General features: G+C 42.8%; 1 protein-coding gene and 1 non-coding gene across 7 annotated transcripts in view; both read right to left on the bottom strand.

The window, feature by feature from the left end:
- Nucleotides 1–22,130, bottom strand: part of DYM (dymeclin) — a 351,049-nt gene that overhangs the window by 313,686 nt on the left and 15,233 nt on the right. For 5 of the 6 annotated variants that reach the window (XM_042910992.1, XM_042910997.1, XM_042910996.1 and 2 more), the window contains exon 2: nucleotides 9,370–9,561. In XM_042910992.1, coding sequence (XP_042766926.1) covers nucleotides 9,370–9,509 — 140 coding nt within the window. In that variant the 5' untranslated portion in view covers nucleotides 9,510–9,561. Of the gene's footprint in view, nucleotides 1–9,369; nucleotides 9,562–11,372; nucleotides 11,474–22,130 lie in introns of those variants that run through there. The other variant, XM_042910993.1, reaches the window with a different exon arrangement.
- Nucleotides 11,792–11,898, bottom strand: LOC122204341. The gene has a single exon (XR_006195626.1). It is a non-coding gene; the product is annotated as a U6 spliceosomal RNA (small nuclear RNA).

A 22,130-nucleotide genomic window follows, 5' to 3' on the forward strand; every position in this document is an offset into this window, starting at 1 on the left:
CGGTGTGGGGCTCGAACTCACAAACCGTGAGATCATGACCTGAGCTGAAGTCAGACGCTTAACAGGCTGAGCCACCCAGGCGCCCCTAAAATACATCATTCTATGCACTGTTCTGTTAGCTGGCTATGCCAGTTCCAGGAGGATGCAGTACTTTCCATTTCCTGCGTCGGCACAGACACTCAGACCTTCATCGCGCGGTGGATCCATTCCCGCAGCGCCTGGCGTGTGGGTTTCCTGCCCTACTTTCTCTTCTTTCCTGCTCCTTCCAATCTACCATTCACCCTCCCCAACAAGTGATCTCCCTAAAACAATACTTTAACCAAACCCACTCAACAAGAACCTACAACGCTAATCCTCAGCTTTTCAACAGGTGTGGCCCAAAATAAGCACCCTTCTCCAGGCCACGAGACCCGGGCAGGCTTATGACTCTGCCCTGCAACACCATGAATCACGCTGGGAAGCATTTTTAGTGATCCGTAAAATCTGGTCCCCACCTATCACACTTGTGTCTCGTGCCCCGCCAACACAAACTAGAAGAATTAATGGAAGTCCTTCGGTCATGCTTTACTCACAGCACAAGAATCGCTTTCATCCACACGTACATGGCTATTCATTGTGGCACTCGCTTGCAATGTAATAACAAAACATGGGAAGCAATCCAAATGGTTAATGTATTTGGCTATATTAATTTTGGTATATTCAGGGTATATGCTATGCCCTCATCAAAAAGAATGAGGAAGCTAATATAGAGAAGGCTCTCCAAAACACAATCCAAAACCCCAAGGTACAGAAGTGCATGTAACATACGTTAGTGTCTAAAACAAGGGGGATGTACATGCATGCGTTTATAAATGCGTGTGCTACGGTCTGAATGTTTGGATCCCCCTCCCATAATGCATATGTTGAAATCCTAACCCCAAAAGGTGATGGGATTAGCAGGTGGGCCTTTGGGGGAGGGGTGAGACCTTCAGGCATGGGATCAGTTCCCATTATTAGAAAGGCCCCCACAGAGCCTGCTCACCCCTTCTACCACGTGAGGGCCAGAGAAGGTCCTGACTACGCACCAGGAAGAGGGCCCTCACCCAGTCATGCTGGTGTCACAGCCGCAGACTCCTGGCCTCTAGAACCATGAGCAGTAAACTCCACTTGTTTATGAGCTCCCAGTCGGGGTGGGGGAGGGGGGGCGGTTCTGTTACAGGGGCCTAAACGGACTAAGACAGCATGAGACGTCCTCTGAAAGCACATCTAAGAACACTTGGCAACATCGGCTGCCTCTGGGGAAGGGAACTGGACACACGACAGGATGGAGGAAGGGAGACTACGCGCTTTGTAACCTTTTGTGTCTTTTGAATTCGGGACCTCAAGAATGTATTATCTTTTCAGACAAAAATAAATGATAATTTTTAAAATTCCAGCTACAGGGGCACCCGGGTGGCACATTCCAACCCCTCCAAAATACTTTCCAGAGTCCTGTAATCCTGACTATCCTACAGAGCATCCATACACCTTCTAACATTCCACCTACCTGAAACATACATAACTGATCCTGTAACCGAATTATTTAAAAAACAAAACAAAACAAAGACACTGAAGAAGTAATACAGTGGACCCTGAACAATGCAGGGGGGTTAGGAGCACCAACCCCTGCACAGTGGAAAATCCACATATTACTTTTTTCTCAAAATTTGTTTATTTTGAGAAAGAGAGGGAGGGACAGGCAGAGGCAGAGAGAGAGAGAGAGAGAGAGAGAGAGAGAGAGAGAGAGAGAGAAATCCGAGCAGGTTCCACACTGGTACAGAGCCAGACACGGGGTTCAATTTCACAACCATGAGATCATGACCTGAGCTGAAATCAAGAGTTGGACGCTTAACCAACTGAACCACCCAGGTGCCCCTGGCATGGGAACCACCACATATAACTTCTGACCCAAACTTAACCCCTAAGGGCCTACTATTGACCAGAAGCCTTACCAATAACACACAGTCTATTCACACGTATTTGTATGCTATATGTATTATATCCTATAGAACGTCAGCTAGAGAAAAGACTATGCCATTAAAGAAAATCGTAAGAAAGAGAAAACAGATTTACAGTACAGGGCTACATTTATTAGAAAAAAAATCCACATACACGTGGGCCCGCAGAGTTCAAATCTGTGCTGTTCAAGGGTCAACCGTAATTTCTGCTGAAGGACACAGTGACAGTCACAAGGTGATCCAGTCAGAGTATCTAATAAAATGAAAGTCTGATCCCGGCCTTTGTAATAAAAATCTTTCAATCACATTAGGACAAAATCGAAACTGCTTTCTTTTTTACAAGACCCCTCAAATCTGCCAAGCCCCCGCCCCTCACCCCCAGTTCCACACACCAGGCCTCCCCTCTGCCCCTCCCCCACTGGGGCCAGCCCCTCCTATTCCCTAGGGCTCAGGAGGCCACTTAAGCATCTCTCCTTCTTCGGTTGCCTCCAGAAAGGGCTACTGGCTGAGGGCCACAGGGGTGGGAAGGAGACTTCCATGACATAGCCTTTGGTACCTTCTGGGATTTGAACCATGAGAATGAATTCCCTTTCAAAACATAAGTGCCACTTCTTCCCAGGAAATCTGTGACTCACCCTGTCCCGCTCTACCTCAGACCCTGAGATGCCTGCTGCTGTGTTCATGCTCCACTGAACTCATGCATTGGTTTACAGACAGATTATAAGTTCTTCGAGGGCAAGAGACGTTATCTAGTTCTTCATTATATCCTGAGATGTAAATGGATAAATTTAGCTTACAGGGGTGCCTGGGTGGCTCAGTTGGTCAAGCTCAGACTTCAGCTCAGGTCACAATCTCGCGGTTGGTGGGTTCGAGCCCCACGTCGGGCTCTGTGCTGACAGCTCGGAGCCTGGAGCCTGCTTCGGATTCTGTGTCTCCCCCTCTACCCCTCCCCCGCTCATGCTCTGTCTCTCTCTCTTTCAAAAAACTAAAAAATAAACATTTACAAAATTAATAATAGCTTATAAATAACAAAAGGTCATCTGGTCCAGTCACAAGGACGACACATATTACAAATGTGTTCCCATATACCATACCCTCACGGGGGGATACTCGGATGCCCACAAACCAAAAAATAACAAGCACGGTTTTGTTTCTTGTTTTTGCTGCTATTATTTAGTATTTAGAAATATATAAAATTGGCCATGCAAGTAATTTTAAATATTTTATTAAGAAAAAATAAACAGCATATGGGGCGCCTGGGTGGCGCAGTCGGTTAAGCGTCCGACTTCAGCCAGGTCACGATCTCGCGGTCAGTGAGTTCGAGCCCCGCGTCAGGCTCTGGGCTGATGGCTCGGAGCCTGGAGCCTGTTTCCGATTCTGTGTCTCCCTCTCTCTCTGCCCCTCCCCCGTTCATCTCTGTCTCTCTCTGTCCCAAAAATAAATAAAAAACGTTGAAAAAAAAATTAAAAAAAAAAAAAAAAAGAAAAAAGAAAAAATAAACAGCATATTATTTAAACTCTACTCTTAAATTAATCTTGATTTTATTTCAGACTTTTGCTTCACAAGTAATTTTAATACAGTGAAAAGTTAAAAACTATTGAAGAATCTTAATAGGATTTTGCAACCATGCCTGGAAACTCGAACAAAATCTGATTACTCTAGTGCCAAAAATAATTTATAGTAAGCAAGAATTAGATTAGTCCTAAAGGCCTTACAGTGTCTTAAAAAAAAAGGCAGACATCAATTTTTGGCTGCAAAAAATGGGCTGCACTTGAAAACCGCACATATGGATCCAAGAAATTCCAGGAGTGAGCAATCTAAAAACCATCTAAATTCAGTCTTCTCTACAGAGATTCATCGTAGTGCTGAATAATTCATACACTAGGTAATCCCATCTCTGACTCTGCCAATGAGGCGGCACCTGCTAGCTCAGGGCCTGCTCAATGTCAAGGCTCTACAGGTCACACATCAAACACCAGCACCGAGGGGCAGGGACAATACCAGCACAAAGGGGCAGACGTACAATGCCACAAACGAAGCCTCCAGGACCATCCCACACACACACCTGCACGATGCCGCTTATTCACTTTACAACTTTTCACACTTTCTAAGATTCCTATATGCTTTTTCGTATAAACTAGGGTGAATTAAGAAAACGGTATGACATCAAAGAGAATAAGTACGTGAGGACAGCAAAGGATCTTCGAGAAAGAGCAGTAATTAACAAAACTAACTATGAAGCCACAGTAATTCAAACCACGAAGCACCAGCAAAAATATGGCAAACTTTAGAGGGTACGAAATAGACAAAAAGTAACGAATTCTTCCCATCACTATTCCTTAAGAAGTTCATCCTTCCCCCAGTGCTCCAAGGTGCCAGTTCTGCATAAATCAAATACATGTCCGCATACGCACCCTTCTTCTTCTTCGATTATTAGCATTTGCTCTTTGCCGTTTAAGTTTTAGAATCAGTTCATCAAAATCTCTCCACCTTATCCCCTCAGCCCCCATAAAAAGCTGTTGTGATTTTTAACTGGAATCACCTTCTCTGTAGGTCCATTTGGGAAGAACTGACATTTTTACGGTAGTCTTCTTCATCTCTCAACATGGTATCTCTCTCCATTTAGTTAAGTCTTTTTCAATGCCTTTCAGAAGACACTAAAAACTGTGCTGTACCGTAGCTTACACAAGTGAAAAGAAAACGTGTGTGACAGCAAATGACGAAGTCTCTCTATGCCCTTTTTCCTCTAAGTCTTATTTCAACACGAGCAGTGGCACTCAGTGAGAAACTCCTCACGGAGTAAGGAAACAGATTCATTTTCTTTTTTTTTAATTCAAGTTAGATAACATACAGTGTAGTCTTGGCTTCAGGAGTAGAACCCAGTGATTCAACTCTTACAAAGGACACCCAGTGCTCATCCCAACAAGTGCCCGCCTTAATGCCCGTCACCCCTTTAACCCATCCTCCCACCCACCCCCACCAACCCCCAGTTTGTTCTCTGTAGTTAACGAGTCTCTTATGGTTTGCCTCCCTCTCTGTTTTTATCTTATTTTTCTTTCCCTTCCGCTATGTCATCTGTTATGTTTTTCAAATTCCACATATGACTGAAATCACAGGATATCTGCCCTCCTCTGACTGACTTATTTCGCTCACATAATACGCTCTAGTTCCATCCACGTTGTTGTGAATGGCAAGATTTCATTCTTTTTGACTACCAAGGAGTGTTCCATTGTATAGACATACCACATCTTCTTTATCCACCCACCAGTTGATGGACATTTGGGCTCTTTCCATACTTCGACTATTGTCAATAGTGCTGTTATAAATACTTGGGGCGCCTGGGTGGCGCAGTCGGTTAAGCGTCCGACTTCAGCCAGGTCACGATCTCGCGGTCTGTGAGTTCGAGCCCCGCGTCAGGCTCTGGGCTGATGGCTCAGAGCCTGGAGCCTGTTTCAGATTCTGTGTCTCCCTCTCTCTGCCCCTCCCCCGTTCATGCTCTGTCTCTCTCTGTCCCAAAAATAAATAAAAAACGTTGAAAAAAAAAAAATTAAAAAATAAATAAATAAATAAATAAATAAATAAATACTGGAGTGCATGTGCCCCTTCAAATCAGCACTCCTGTGTTCTTTGGATAAATATCTAGTAGTGCCACTGCTGGGTCGGAGGGTAGTTTTATTTTCAATTTTTTGAGGAACCGCCATACTGTTCTCCGGAGTGGCTGTACTAGTTTGCACCCCACCAGCAGTGCAAAAGGGTTCCTCTTTCTCCTCATCCTCGCCAACATCTGTTGTTTCCTGAGTCATTAATTTTAGCCATCCTGACAGGTGTGAGGTGGTATTCCATTGTGGTTTTGATCTGTATTTGTTTCCCTGATGATGAGTGATGCTGAGCATCTTTACATGTGTCTGTTGGCCATCCGGATGTCGTCTTTGGAAAAGTGTCTATTCGTGTCTTCTGCCAATCTCTTCACTACATTATTTGGTTTTTGGGTGTTGAGTTTGGTAATTTCATTATCGATTTTGGATACTAACCCTCGACCCGATAGGTCATTTGCAAGTATCTTCTCCCATTCTGTCGGTTGCCTGTTAGTTTTGTTGATTGTGAAGGAAAACGGTTTCGTACGCTGCTGATGCTATAATTGTCTTCAGTTTGACGTCTCCCACCAAGCCACAGCTTCTTTAACTTCCTAAGGATCTCAGAAGCAGTAGTAAGTACCCACTTCCTATAACATGCAACTAATCCATGCTATCACATGAAACCGTAAACTAAGTGAAACTTCCAAGGCCCAATCCAACTGTATCCAGAAACTAGAAACTGAACATTATTGCCAAACTATATAAATAGTTCACAAAAAGGAAATAGCAATAATCCTTACTCTTTAAACACATAAAAATACACATACGCTTGATCATTAAAGAAAGGCAGATTGGGGGTGCCTGGGAGGCTCGGTCGATTAAGCGACCCTTGACCTCGGCTCAGGTCATGATCTCATGGTTTGTGAGATCAAACCAAGCGTCAGGCTCTGCTGACAGAGTGGAGACTGGTTGGGATTCTTGCTCTCCCTCTCTCTCTCTGCCCCTCTCCCACTCGTGCCCACACTCTCTCGCAAAATAAATAAATAAACTTAAAAAAAAAAAAGGCAAATTAAAACCATAAGGACCACAACATACATCCATAGATTTTTTTTCTTTTTAATTCACCATCCAAAGGCAGAGAGACAGGCCTCCCAAGCCTGGGGTTGAGGGAGAGGGGAAATACTTATTTGTCACCGTTATCCTATTTTCATACTGAAAATTGGTGAAGGAAAGGAATTAAGTGTTCACCCTTATTTAATCATAGAGTAAAAACTGCATATAACTTAAAAGATGAAGGAGAGTTCTTCTTTACAGAAAAATTCCAGTTAACAAATACAAAAGAAAGGATCAAATTAAAAATATCACCACTTTGTAATTTCTTATGAAACAGGTGATTCAGACCAAAGTCATCAATGGAGGCTAAAACACACTCAAACCTCAAATCAATCTTAGCACGGTAACTGATACAAAACCACAGTTTCTGTATCCTGGTGTAGCACAATATCAAGTATATGGAATCACTTACACAGTACCCTTACCAAAACTGTTTAAGTTGCATCAAGCCTTTAAATCTGACTTCCAGTTTACAAAACACACACACATACACACACACACAGAGTTACAAGATATGAGAAGCAATCAGGTGAATCCAGAAGGTGGAACATTCTACAGAAAAACACACCCAGTTTGTTGAAAAATTTAATAGCACAGGGGGGAAAAAATGTGGCAGGGGCTGGAGAGTGAATATGTCTATTATAAAGACATTTAAAGGGCATCTGGGTGGGTCAGTAGGTTAAGCATCTGACTCTTGGTTTCGCTCGGGTCATGATGTCACAGTTCATGAGATCCAGCTGTCAGCGCAGAGCCTGCTTGGGATTCCCTCTCTCTCCACCCTTGCCTCGCTCATGCTCTCTCTCCCCCTCTCTCTAAAAATAAATAAATAAAGACATTTAAGAAATGTAACTGGGGTGCTGGAGTGGCTCAATGGGTTGAGCATAGGACTCTTGATTTCGGCTCAGGTCATGATCTCGCAGTTTTTGTGAGTTCAAGCACAGAGCCTGCTTGGGATTCTCTGCCTCCCCCTCTCCCTGCCCCTCCCCCACTCAAGCTGTCTCTGTCTCTTAAAAGAAATAAACTTAAAAAAAAGTTTTTTTCTCTCTCTCAAAAATAAACAAAAAAAATTTTTTTAAATGTTAATGGCTGCAGGGTATCTACAGAAAATATTCAATCAGTTTTCTATTTGTGGATGTTGTTTTTAGACTTCTGTCATAACAAATAATGCTGCATACATCATTTCCCCTGTGTCCAAATACATCTCTAGTATAAATTCTGCAAAGTAGCATTGTCAGAGTGTTCGTGTTTATAATTTTGACTGATCTTGCCAAACTGTTCCATGAACTTGTGTCAATTTATACTCCTACAAGAAGGGCAAGAAGGTCTGTTTCCCCACCCTTTTGTCAATTGAATGCAATTTGAGACTCTGACCTGTGCCAATTTGACAGATGAAAACCAAGATCTCCTTTTTAACTTTATTATAAAAACTGATAGGCATATAATAATGTAGAGTGACTAGAATACTGAATACCCACATAGTCAATACCTACACAGGTTTAGTGTGACAGGCAGAACAGCAGCCCCCTAAAGATGTTCTAGTCCCTGGGATCTGTGAATGTTATGTCACAGCATATATCAATACCTCATTCCTTTTCATTTCTCAGTGATAGTCCGTTGCATGAATGTACCATATTTGGCTTATCCATTCATAATTAATACCATTCTGACTGTTTCCATATTTGCTTCACCTACTTTTTTCAAAGTATTTTAAAGTAAAATAAGGACATTTTCTTCTATAACCATAACACCATTATCAGACCCAACAAAATTAACAATAAATTCTCCTACCGAGTCCATATTGACATTTCTACAGTTGCTTTATAATGTCTGTTAGAATTAGGAACTAAATAAGTTGCATTCGTTGCTTCTGGTAGTTACATTTCTTTCTTTCTAATTTTTTTTTAATGTTTATTTTTGAGAGAGAGGGATATAGAGTGCGTGCTCACGCACAGCAAGGGAGGGACAGAGAGAAAGGGACACACAGATCTGAAGCAGGCTCCAGGCTCTGAGCTGTCAGCACAGAGCCCAACGAGGGGCTCAAACCCACAAACCGTGAGATCATGACCTGAGCTGAAGTCGATGCTTAACCAACTGAGCCACCCAGGCGCCCCCCTCAAACCACTTTATTTAAAAAAAAAAAAAATTCTTTTAATGTTTATTTATTTTTGAGAGAGAAAGAGAGAGAGACACACAAGAGAGTGAGCAGGGGAGGGGCATAGAGAGGGTTGTTGGTTTTTTTTTTTCATTTTTTTCATTGTTTTTTTCAAGTTTATTTTCTGTAGCCATTTGAATGAATAAGACAGTTGCATATAAGCACACGTTTACAAAATACATTTTACTTAACTGTAGGGAAAAAAAAGCAAGGGATAGGAGCAAAAACAGAAAAAGCAAGACATGTACAGGATGCTGGCACTTGTGTTTAAACAATTTTGTAAAACTACATGAGACATATATGCTTAAATAACCTTGTATTATTCTAGAAGATTCAAAAGAAACTGCTATGAGGAATCACCTCCAGGGAAGGGAGGTGGCTGGGTGGAAGAAAGGAAAGAGAAAAACTTATTTCCAACTTCCCATACCTTTTGGATTTTCTACGGGTACACGTATGACAGAGGATGAACAGAAAGAACGTTAAAAACTTTCTTTTTTGAATTGGCACACCACACAAGTTTACATGAATTTTCAATCTCCGAGTAACCTCTTACCTGCTGGTTGGTGCAGGGAAAGAAAACGAGAGGAGCTGATTCCAGAACGGGTCATTCTCAGAGACGGATTCCGTGCCCGATAACTTTTTTAAGTACTCATTTTTAGGAAGATCACCGATTCTGCTGCTGTTCGATCCCATCTTGCAATCTGGTAGATAACTTGTCCTTAAGCCTTCATTTCCGCAAGACAATCTACAAAGAATGAAAAGAAATTTCAAACTTGCTCAACATTAATCATACTTTTCCCATCCTTGACCTAAATGAAAAAAAAAAAAACCCCAACCCAGAAAATTACTTAAGGAAATCACACTTCTCTTTATTTTTAAATATATTAGACACCAGATACAAAGTCACAAAGGAGAGAAAGGGGCTAAAATTAAAATCTGTCTTAGCTAACGCACACACAAAAGTCCAACTCCATGCTTTAGATCTTCAAATGAGCATAGCTCTGCCTAGGAAACGTCTCAAAGCAAATCCCTAACAATGATAACTTCTTACCAACTGTCTGAAAATGAAGCTACTTTTATTTTTTAATGTTCATTTATATTTGAGAGGGAGAGAGAGAGAGAAAGCACAAGGGAGGCGCAGAGAGAGAGGGAGACACAGAATCCAAAGCAAGCTCCAGGTTCTGAGCTGTCAGCACAGAGCCGGACACGGGGCTCGAACCCATGAGCCATGAAATCATGACCCCAACTGAAGTCGGACGCTTAAGTGACGGAGTCACCCAGACGCCCCTGAAAATGAAGGCCTTTTACAACAAATGATGGTGATAAAGAGATAGAGAGTGCATATCTTGAACGTGCTCAGAAGGGGGGCAAGTAGCCGAAGGGACGGCCATCAGCTACCTACACTCAGGGAGAAGGAACCTGAACTATGTGCTGAAAGAGAACAGGCTCCCCGTTCCAAAGCTGACACTTAGTGTCCCTCTTGTTGTGCTGTCACGCATATCAGCATTAGCTGACAGGCTTCTTCCCCTAAACCATGAGGCACTTGGTTTCTCTGATAATAAGAACTATCTTATTCACCTTCCTCTCCCCAGTGTCTAGACTAGCAAGTAACAGGTATGCCCTGAGCAGTACGCTGAAGGAAAGCTTAGGCGAATAAATGATCAGCATCTGCAACATCTGTTGTGCTTGAGGTTTTTTTGTTTGTTTTTCTTTTTGTTCTTTTAACAGTGCAAACCATTTATTCGGGCTTCTTCTGGTGGTCCTCAGGGTCATCAGGGCACACTGAGCCCCACACAGCACCGTGGCAGGCCTGGGACACAGCAAGGCACAGAGGTGAGTCCAGCATCAGGTGACAGTGACGGCCAGGGACGTCTGAGCACCAGGAGGCGGCCAGGCACTGGCCAGGGGCGTGGGGACCCCCGAGGGACAAGCAGTTCCAGTGTGTACTGAGGGGGAACAAACTGACCCCAACGTGGGCCTTACGGCAGTTCCTCGGGGCATTCACAGCACAGGGGTGAAAACGCCCCTCAGCGCATCCGTGAGCAGCAGGCCAGCCTCACGGCCCCACGGCAGCCCCCCATTCCTCATACGCCCGTCAAAGGGGCTCCCCCAGGGCAAGTGTCCGCCAACCACACTAGGGTCCAGCCCCCTTGTTCTGGGAAAGGCCGGAAGCTGGTAATGGCCTCAGGGCCCAGCTGTTGCCGAGGCCACCCCAGGCCCCGGGGAGGGGGAGGGGGAATGCAGACAGGGTGGGTGCAGATGGGGCCAGGGAGGGGACTTCTGCAGGAAAGCGCTCTTCTCTTCCCAAAGCCCCGGCCCCTCCAGCCAGGTGTGGACAAGTGACGGTGGTGCTGTAGGGCCCAGCTGTGCCCAAGGCAGCCCAGGGAGACCACGGTGAAGGCAGAAGGTTTAGTTAAAGCATGAATTGCTGTCTTCATCAAACCACACTTGACATAGTTCTAGATCATGCTCTATCTCAATTTGTTCAGGAAAGCCTCTCACTGACAATATAAAATGGTGGTAAGATGAATAATAATTACACTATGCTAAAATTACCATCGCGATGAAAGGAAACCACGTCCAAAGGGAAAACTCCGGTTGGATGAGAACCTCCACTGGTAGCGACTTACTTACTTACGTCTGTCCCTCCTTACTCCACAGAGACACTGAAGCCAACATCAGAATTTGGAAGCATGCCTTCCACATTCTCTTTGGAACTTTGCGACTGGACTAAGCTAAATACCTAAATGGATGAGGTTCCCCCAGTGCACACAGACAGCCGGTCTTCTGAACAGGAGGGAGAAATACTAACCTGGCTTCCTGTCACCTGGCCCTGAATTCAACACCACCTAGCATTTTCCTCTTCCCTACCCAGGGGACAGGGACCCCAAAACCAGCTGGCTCCAACTAAGCCTCCATATCAAGCCAGCTAATCGTACGTCTAGATTGTGGTTTAATTTTTTATTTTTATTTTTAAAAAATCTGGAAGCTTCACGAATCTACATGTCACCCTTGCACAGGGGCCACGCTAATCTTCTCCGTATCGTTCCAATTTTCGTATGTGCGCTGCCCAAGCCAGCGCTGTGGTTTAATTTCTTAAATGAGGAATTAGTAAGCCCAATAGAAAATGCTATAAAAATATTCTGAAATATATAAATGCCTTACTTGTCACACCCAATTCCAAAGCTATTTTAGACATTTTAAGTCATTTAAAATGAAATGTTTTAATATAATCTTACAATGGGGTACATTACACTAATGAAAATGAATTAACTAGAGCTACAATTACCAACACGGACAAAATACACACTAAAGAAAATGCTACAGAATAACAGACATGGTGTGATTTCATTTATATGATTTTAAAACATGCGAACAATATCATGGATATGTTCATACCTACTACAACTTATTAAAATATACATGGGAAAAATACACAGCAAATTCAGAAGAATGCTTTTACAGAATGTTATCAGGAGAGGAACAGAGGAGCTTTAGTGGTATCAATAAACACTTTCTTCAAACAGAAAAGGGGAAAGGAACAGAGGGAAAGGGATGGGGGCGCCTAGTTGGCTCGGTCAGTTAAGCGTCCGACTTTGGCTCAGGTCATGATCTCACGGTTCGTGGGTTCGAGCCCCGCATCAGGCTCCGTGCTGACAGCTCAGAGCCTGGACCCTGCTTCAGATTCTGTCTCTCTCTCTCTCTCTCTCTCTCTCTGCCCCTCCCCCGCTCACGTTCTGTCTCTCAAAAACAAATAAAAGTTAAAAAAATAATTAAAAATAAAATTATGGGAAGGGGATGAAGCACATGTGCCAAATATTTAGACTTGCTGAAAATGGACAGTATGTACAGGGGTCTGGCCTATTACCCTCTGTTCCTGCCATAAATATAGAGTGAGAGTTGTTTTAAAAGAATGGTTTCTCAATCACTCAGCAGCAATACTGGAAGGTAAATGATAGGGAAGCAATGTCTCTAAAATATTAATAAAAAATAATTTTAGGGGTGCCTGGGTGGATCAGTTGGTTAAGCATCCAACCTGGCTCAGGTCATGATCTCACGATTTGTGAGTTCAAGCCCCACATGAAGCTTGCTGTAGTCAGCACAGAGCTGGCTTCAGATCCTCTGTCCTCTCTCTCTGCCCCTCCCTTGCTCACGCTCTCTCAAAAATAAATAAAAACATTTAAGAAAATAATAATAACAATTTTAACTATAATTCTTTGGCTAGCCAAGCTACCAATTAAGTATAAAGGTAGAATAAAGGCATTTTTAGACTTGCTGCAACTCAAAAAAGCCTCCCATGGCTCCATCTTCTGGAAGGTACTGGAAGATGTACCCTTTCAAGGTGAGTGAATAAATCAAGAAAAATGAAGACAAGGAATTCAAGAAACAAAGGCTGCAACACAAGACAGGAGTAAGAGACACCCAGGAGAAGACACGTGCAGCAGGCTGGGACACGAGTCGAGACGGCCCCCATGACCTCTGGGGGGGAAGCAAGCCAGAGAGCGACAGGTCACCTGACATGTCTGACCTTATTCTGTGGCACGTTACCAATATTGTAGGAGAATCTGGTAGGAACGAAGGACAGCTACACAGAAAACAAATGATTTTTTAATTATGCACTTTGAAAAAAACAAAAATTGTTTAAGGGTCATGTAATCATAGTACATGACTCAATTCTACAGTTATCAATATTTATATAATCATCACAATAGAAGAAGTAAACATTTAACCAAAAATTGTGAGGGAACTATATCGGGAAGATGCTTAAAAAAGAAACAGTAGTGATGGTTTAAGAGTGTGAAATTCTCATCTTCCATAATAGGCAGAAAGTCAGCAGAAAATACCTAGTTACTAAATCGGCAAATAACAGTGAAAGTATATTAGTTACAAATCAGGAAATAAATAACCAGAAACAACAGCTAAGAGACTAGAGTGTGGCCCTCTCTGGAGTGGAGAGGGTGGTCATGCAGTCCTTTTGTTTTACATCCATCGGATTATCTGAGTTTTTTTTAACTATGTCTATGTATTATTTTGATTTTAAAAATTAAATATGTTTAAGCTCCTTCACCTACTCATAGTTAAATTTTTAACATATATGGAAAACACAAAGTTACCATCATAACTAAATTCGTAGTGACCAAAAATGTAAATTATTCTTTACGGAGGCAAACAATTAGCAAACTTTAAGAAATCTATTTGTCTGATATAGTTTAATGTCATTATATTATTAAAGTTATCTCCCAAAATCTAAATTTCAGATTTCCACCATTATGTGTTTACTGACAAGCAGTAGTCACAGCTTGGTCAGAAAAGAGGAACTGAATTCAAACCCACAGTAGGGATAAACACATAGATCAATGAAACAAAACAGAAAATCCAGAAAGGGACTCACTAGAATACAACCAGCTGATTTTTGTCAACAATGCAAAAGCGATTCAATAGAGCAAAGACCGTTCTTTGAACAAATGGCGCTGGAATCCAGAGGCCACTAACAAAAAACCCTTGCATCTTACAAGTTAACTCAAAATAGGGGCACCTGGCTGGCTCAGTCAGTAGAGCCTGTGACTCTTGATCTCAGCGTCATGAGTTCAAGCCCCACACTGGACACAGAGCTCATTTAAAAAATAAATAAATAAATAAATAAATAACTCAAAATAAATCACAGATCTAAACATAAAACAAAAGTCTATAAAACCCTTTTTAGGAGAGAACAAGGGAGAAAATCTTTGTGACCTGGGGTTAGGAGGGGCTTATTAGACATAACACAAAAGCACAGCCCATAAAAAAAAAAAGGTGACAAATTAAGCTTCACAAAAATTAAAAACTTTTGGTCAGTGCAAGACCCTGTAAAGAGAATTAAAAAAAAAAAAAAAAAAAGCCACAGACTTAGAGAAAATATTTATAAGTCACAGAGCCAACAAAGGACTTGTACCCAGAACACAGAAGGAACTCTCTAAACTCCACAATGAGAAAACAGTCCAATTAGAAAATATGCAGAAGATTTTAACACATCACCAAAGAAGATAGGCAAATGACAAACACATGAAAAGATATTCCATCATTATTAGCCAGTAAGGAACTACAAATTAAGAGCGCAATGATATACTGCTAGTACACATCTACTGGAATCGCTAAGATAAAAAACAAACAAACACTGAGAGTACCAAAGCTCCCAAGGATGCAGAGAAAGTGTCACTCTCATACAGTGCCGGTCGCAACATAACATGGAACAGCAACTCTGGCAAACGGTTACGCGGTTTCTTACCAAGTTAAACACAGACATACCATTTGACCCGGCAGTTGCATTCCGGGACTACGTATGATCCCAGAGAAATGAAAGCTTAGGTTCACACAAAAAAACTACCCAAATGTTCTTTCAACACGTGAATGAATAAGCGAACTGAGGTCCCTCCGTATAATGGAATAAAAAGAAGGAACCCTTTGATATATCCAATAACTTGCACAGGTCTCCAGGGCATTGTGATAAGGGAGCAAAGCCCATCCCCAAAAGTTACAGACTCAAAATAAGAAGAGCCACACTGTGTTTAGTGATTCTAGTTTATAAAAAAGTGAATGAACAACAGGGATGATAAAAGGAACAGAAGAGAGGAATGAGGATGATGTACTTTGTTATCGCAAGGTACTAGCGCTACCTGTGAAATGGTAGGGTGTGGTCTGAAAGTGCCCTCGGGTTAGCTGTGTGTATTGCAAACACAAGGGCAACCACTAAACAAAAGTTTTAAAAAGCGCAATGGACACGCTAAGAAAGGAGAGAGAAGGGATTCACGTAAGTACTCCATCAGCACCACAAAAGGCAGAGAAAGAGAGGACCAAAAAAGGAACAAAAATATGGGCAGTGAATAGAAAAGAGGAACAAACACTGGTAGACATTAATCCAACTTTATCAATAATCACCCTGAACATCAATGGCCTACATCTGCCAATTAAAAGAGATTGTCAAAGTGGATCAAAAAATAAGACCCAACCAAATGTGTCTACAAGAAACACTTTATATTTTGTTTAATATTTTGTTGTGGTTGTTGTTGTTGTTGTTGTTGTTTTAGGGGGGAGAGAAGGTGTGCACGCACATGAACGGGGGAGGGGCAGAGAGAAGGGGGGACAGAGGACCCAAAGCAGACTCTGTGCTGAGCCACCAGGCACCCCAAGAAACCCACTTTAAATATAAGAGACACATACAGATTAAAAGTAAAGAGATGGAGAGTGATATACCATTTAACACTAATCAAAAGAAAGCAGGAGAAGCTGTATTAATCTTAGACACAGTCGACTTCAGAGCCAGGAAACTTATCACAGATTAAAAAAAAAACAAAACAGCATTACATAATGATAAAGGTGTCAACTGTCCAAGAAGACCTAATCTTTTTTTTTTTAATTTTTTTTTAATGTTTATTTATTTTTGAGACAGAGAGAGACACAGCATGAGCAGGGAAGGGGCAGAGAGAGAGGGAGACACAGAATGTGAAGCAGGCTCCAGGCTCTGAGCTGTCAGCACAGAGCCCGACGCGGGGCTCGAACTCACGAACTGTGAGATCGTGACCTGAGCCCAAGTCGGACGCTCAACCGACTGAGCCACCCAGGCGCCCCTCAAAGAAGACCTAATCTTAACGTGTACCGCCTAACACAACAGCGTCAGAACACGGAGGCAAAAACTACCAGAACTGCAAGGAGAGGTAAACCACGATTATGAACGAAGACCTGAGCACACCTCTCTCGGAAATGTTCAGACCCAGCGGGGAATAAAATCAGTAAGGACCTGACGGATCTATACACCACCATCAATCAACCGGATCTGACATCTACGGCCTACTTCATCCAACAACAGCGGAATACACATTGCCCTCCAGTTCACACTGAATAGTCACCAAAACAGACCACATTCTGGGCCTTACAACATCCTAACAAATTTAAAAGAAGCGCTTTTGAGCGCTCAAAACCAAGAAGCTGGAGAATAAAGAAACGACTGAGATGACCACATGCGGCAATATTCTGACAAATGCAGAATACACGACATTCGTTGTAAAGAACCACCACCCTGTGCATGGGGTTGGGGGCTTCTCTCAACTGGAGGAGACTGAAGGGATATTGTAACAACCAAATGTATACACGAATCTTCAACGAACCCAGATTTGTAAAGAGAAAAAACCATTATAAAAGACAATCTTGAGACCCAACTGGATATGGACTGAACAGAAGATATCATATGGACATAAGTGAGATAATGAGAGTGTAAGCAGAAAAATGACCTAATTCTCAGGAGATGTGTGCTTGAACATTTAGTGGTAAAGAGTAATCTTTTCTGCAACTTAACTTTCAAACGGTTTCAGAACAAAATACAGACAAAGCAAACATGGCAAGCTATTAACAATTATTAAATCCGGACGGAAGGAACAGGCGTTTATATTGTGTTGTACTGTTCTCTCTACTTTTCTGTATGCTTGTAATTTGTTATTGAAAAAGAGTTTTGGCAAACAAAGAGGTTACGCACCGTGACTCTATTTATGTAACGCTCAAGATGACAAAACTAGTGGGGAAGCACAGATCGTTGGCCTGCCAGGGCGTGGAGGGGGCAGAAGGTGACCATAAAAGGGCAGCCTGAGGAAGTTCATTTGTGGGAATGGAAAAATTCTGTATCTTGACTGCGGCGGTGGTGGTGATGGCTGCACGAATCTATGCATGTGATAAAATTTCACAGAGCTACACACACACAAGGGAAAAAGAACGTAAAGCCTGAAGAACCCAAGTGCAGTCCACCGTCTATTATTTTGGGCCAATATGAACTTCCTGGAATGGATAATGTACAATCCTTATATTAACACTGAGGAAAGCTGAGGGAAAGGTACTTGGGATTTCTCCACATTATTTTTGCAACTTACGAGTCTATAATCATTACAAAATAAAGGCTTTTTTTTTTTTAATCGGGTAAAAAAAAAAAAAAAAAAGCCAAACCCTTTCAAAGTCTAACCCACGTGCCCAAGAAAGGTGCCAGCAAGTCTTACAGGTACTTTCTATCACAACCACTAGGTTTATTTTTACCTATTACGTTACTTCATCACCTATAACATCACATGATGAGATATTAAGAGCTCACAATTATTTTACTTGGTGGCTTGGAACACTCTTTTATTACACAGACTACTTTCCCCAGATAAATTATTTCAAGTCTTACTCAAAACCAAACTTTTTCAATAAAAGCAAAAGAAGTCATGCATTTGGGTCCATCAGGGAGTTCCTGTTAACTGTATAATTCTGAGGAATACACAGCAGATGTCATCCTCAACTACCTACTTCTTTTTTATCAAAGCTTTCCAATTCTAATAACAGAATTATAATACTCTAATAATTAATCATCCCTGAGACTCCTGAATATGTCTCAATGAAATATTTAAAAATGCCACTTTGGCATTTTGATGATTTTGAGCCACAGGCATGTGAAAACTAACAAATGCAGGACGAAGCTGTCTATCTGCCTAAGGACCGTTCCTCCAAAAGAACTTCATTATTATAAATCCCTCCCCTGAGAGTTTCGCCAACCGGGTAACTCATCACAGGGAAGACCAGAACTCACCACACCAGACACACTGTCCCAAACTAACGCACCTCTCATCTGTTCTTCTAAGGGCTCATTCCTCTTTCCTAGAAACCATTTACGAGCCCCTAAGAGACCCACACCTCCCCTCCCCTGTCCGGTATTTGAGTCTGAAATCTACGCCACCTCAGAGAAGTGCTCATTTTTCCCTCGGTATCTCCCATGTATACATGAGGTACACACGTTAATAAACTTCTACTTGTTTTCTCCTGCTAACCTGTCTTCCGTGACAAGGGTCTATGAACTCAGATGGGTGGAGGGGGAACTTCTTTTCCTCCCGTGTACCGCTTAGCTGCCCTCTTCAGAGGTTGCCAGCCTGCACCCCGCTCACCTCCGCACCTGTTCTCCACAGCACGGCCACCACCGTCTCATCAAACTTTCTGATCCCTGCCAACGGCTGAGACAGAAAAGTTTTTCAGTATGATTTTAGTTTGCATTTCTTTTACTGTGAAAGAGGCCATCGCCTGTTCTTCTCCTTTGCCTATTTTTTATTGATTTATAGCAAATAAATTTTATTTTCAAAGCTGCGAGGATAGGCCACAAAGTATTAAAGTCAGTTCAATCCAGGACCACTATGAAACCCTTCTAAAACAACAATATGAATCAAGCCTATAAGCTTCTCAGGAGAGACTGAACAGAATATTCAAAAAAAAAAAAAAAAAAGCTTAATTGTCAGTAATGCCACGGCCATACTCAGAATGTCACAGGAGACCAGAAGTTGTGAGGCATCCCCGGAAACTGGAAAACAGCCGGAGATGGACTGAGAAGGGAAGCGGCATCCCAAGGCAGGCAGAAGAGCCTCTGATCAAGGGCAGCAAGAGTATAAACAGCAACTCCAGTCCGGAAGCAGAAGGCCAGAAAAATGCCGGAGCCCGGGGACACCCAGCCTGTCACCTTTGCCCTCACTCCCCCAGGGAGCAACAGTAAGTACTATCTGCCGAGAACAGTGAAGGCGGCACCCAAGGCCAGGCCTCAGGCAGCTGGAAGACCCAGGAGGAACAAGGGCAGCCAAGCAAGACAACTAGCCACTGGAGATTCTTGCCAGAAAGTTCCACCTGCTCCCAACCCTCACAGAAAGCAAAGTAGAAAACTGAGGCCTAATGGTCTCTCCTCTGCAACGATTCATGCCAAGAATTCCAAACACAAACACATGCACACACGCCACCTGAACTGAACACAATTTATTTGGAACTTTATCAGTGAGACCCTTATCAGTGAAACCCAGAATAAAACGGAACTTGAAAAACCCACTATCCAATCACCTCAGCTCCTAAGGGCCCTGTTGCTTTTCCCTCTGGCTGGGCACCAGGCTTCCTGGGCTTTCGGCCCTGCCTTCTCTCAATCTGTCAGGAACGGAGCCTATCTCCTGGTTTCACTCGTGGCTTCTACTCCCAACCTCTGACCCGAGTGCCAGTTCTGTCTGTAACCCTAAAATACTTACAGTTGTTTTTAATTCAAGAATATATAACTGTATATATAATCAGTAATTTTGTGGATAACCATGCTCCTTACCTAAGTCTAGACTAGAAATGAAATGTGTGCTGGGGCACCTGGGTGGTTAAGTGTCCGACTTCGGCCCAGGTCCCGATCTCGTGGTAAGTGAGTTTGAACCTCACATCAGGATCCATGCTGACAGCTCAGAGCCTGGAGCCTGCTTCAGATTCTGTGTCTCCCTCTCCCTCTGCCCCTCCCCCACTTGTGCTCTGTCTTGCTCTCTCAAAAATAAATAAATGTTGGGGTGCCTGGGTGGCTCAGTCGGTTAAGCGGCCGACTTCGGCTCAGGTCATTATCTCGCGGTCCGTGAGTTCAAGCCCCGCGTCGGGCTCTGCGCTGACAGCTCAGAGCCTGGAGCCTGTTTCAGATTCTGTGTCTCCCTCTCTCTGACCCTCCCCCATTCATGCTCTGTCTCTCTCTGTCTCAAAAATAAACATTAAAAAAAAATTTTTTTTTAATAAATAAATAAATAAATGTAAAAAATAAATAAATAAATAAAGTGTGCTATCACTAATGCTTCCAGTAATAAACCTTTTAAAGGACCCGTCGTTAACGCCGTGTAGTCAAGAACTTGAGCTTCACACATAAAAACGGATGCCATCCTCCCTCCCCAGATCAGTTTCCCCTCTCAACTTCCCACTACCCCCATAAAGTTCCCACTATGTAAAAACTATCTTGAAACTTTCTGTAGTATCTATGACCTGTCTCCTGAGGTCGATTACTTCTGAGAGGCATGAATCAGGCTTTACCTTTCTTCCCCATTTCCAATCAATCTGCAGCACACTGCTGAAGAGAAATTACTCAAATAAAAACATAAACCCCAACACCAAAAAACAACCTGTTGAAACAGCCAAGGCCCCGCAAACAATAAATATATAAAAACATCTTCAGTATAAATTAGTAATAAAATATGCTAATTATAACAACATGGTATTATTTCGACCCATCGTATTAGTAAAGGTTAAAAAAAAAACAAACCTTGATAGCAGCACAAGGCAATAGGAAACAGGCACCCTTTTAGTGTGTAGATATCTGGCAGTATCTATCAAAATTTTAAGGGCGTATACTCTCTGTGAAAACGATTTCATGAGTTTCACACCTGAAACTCATGGATTGTATGCCAACTATACTTCAATAAAAATAAAAATTAAAAAAACTCCTGTGGGTTCTTCTGCGGCATCCACAATTCTATGTATCATCTTTTCTCTTTTTCTTTTAATGTTTTATTTTATTTTATTTTTGCAAGAGAGAGTGCAAGCAGGGAAAGGGCAGAGGGAGGGAGACAGAAGATCCCAAGCGGGCTCTGCGCGGACAGCAACGAGCCCGAGCCCAACGTGGGGCTCGAATTCCCCAACAGTGGGATCGCGACCTGAGCTGAAGTCGAACGCTCAACCAACCGACTGAGCCACCCAGGCGCCCCAACATCATCTTTTTTCAGGTAAGCTTCACACTTAGCATGGAGCCCGACACAGGGCTCGATCCCACAACCCTGGGATCATGACCTGAGCCGAAATCAACAGTTGGATGTGCAACCGCAACCTACTGAGCCACCCAGGCGCCCGCCTGTACTTTGTTATGACACTTATCTATAGGCTGAGGTTACAGACTACTTATATCCAAATTAGTATGAACGCTTTTTTGAAAATGCAGATGCCTGGGCCCTCCTCTGACATTGTGAACCTGGGGGGGTGGGGGGGGGAGGGACAGGCATTTGCATTTTAATCACATGCTCCTCGGGTGTTTGATGTACTTAAATAAGTTTGGGAATCACTGGTTTGGAGGGTACTTGGAAATAAAGTTGGAACGCGAGCTTTCCGACTGTGGAGGGTCTGGAATGCCAGTACCGTACTCTGTGTTTCAGGTAATGAAGAATCACTGAATGTTATTGGGCTGGTGCATGAAGTGACGGGAGTGGTAATTTCACTCACATTAAAGATCTATTACATCTCACCTTTTTTTTTTAGCTAGGCACGCTCCCCCAGGTCCCTTCCTGAGTGCTTTGCATGCTGCTTCATCCTGCTTCATCCTCAGAAAACTTTATGAGTTGGAAGTACTGTTTTTCCCATTATGCGGTGGTGTAAAATGGAGATTCACCCTCGCTCAGCACAGACTTAAGTAAGGGTCTGTCTCATACTAGAACCTTTGGTTTTAATCGCAGTCCTGGCTTGAATGACCTGTTGAGGATTAATACGGTGGTGGCCTGTGCAGGGTGA

Source organism: Panthera leo, chromosome D3 (assembly GCF_018350215.1).
Source record: "Panthera leo isolate Ple1 chromosome D3, P.leo_Ple1_pat1.1, whole genome shotgun sequence".
In the NCBI taxonomy this organism is placed as follows: domain Eukaryota; kingdom Metazoa; phylum Chordata; class Mammalia; order Carnivora; family Felidae; genus Panthera; species Panthera leo.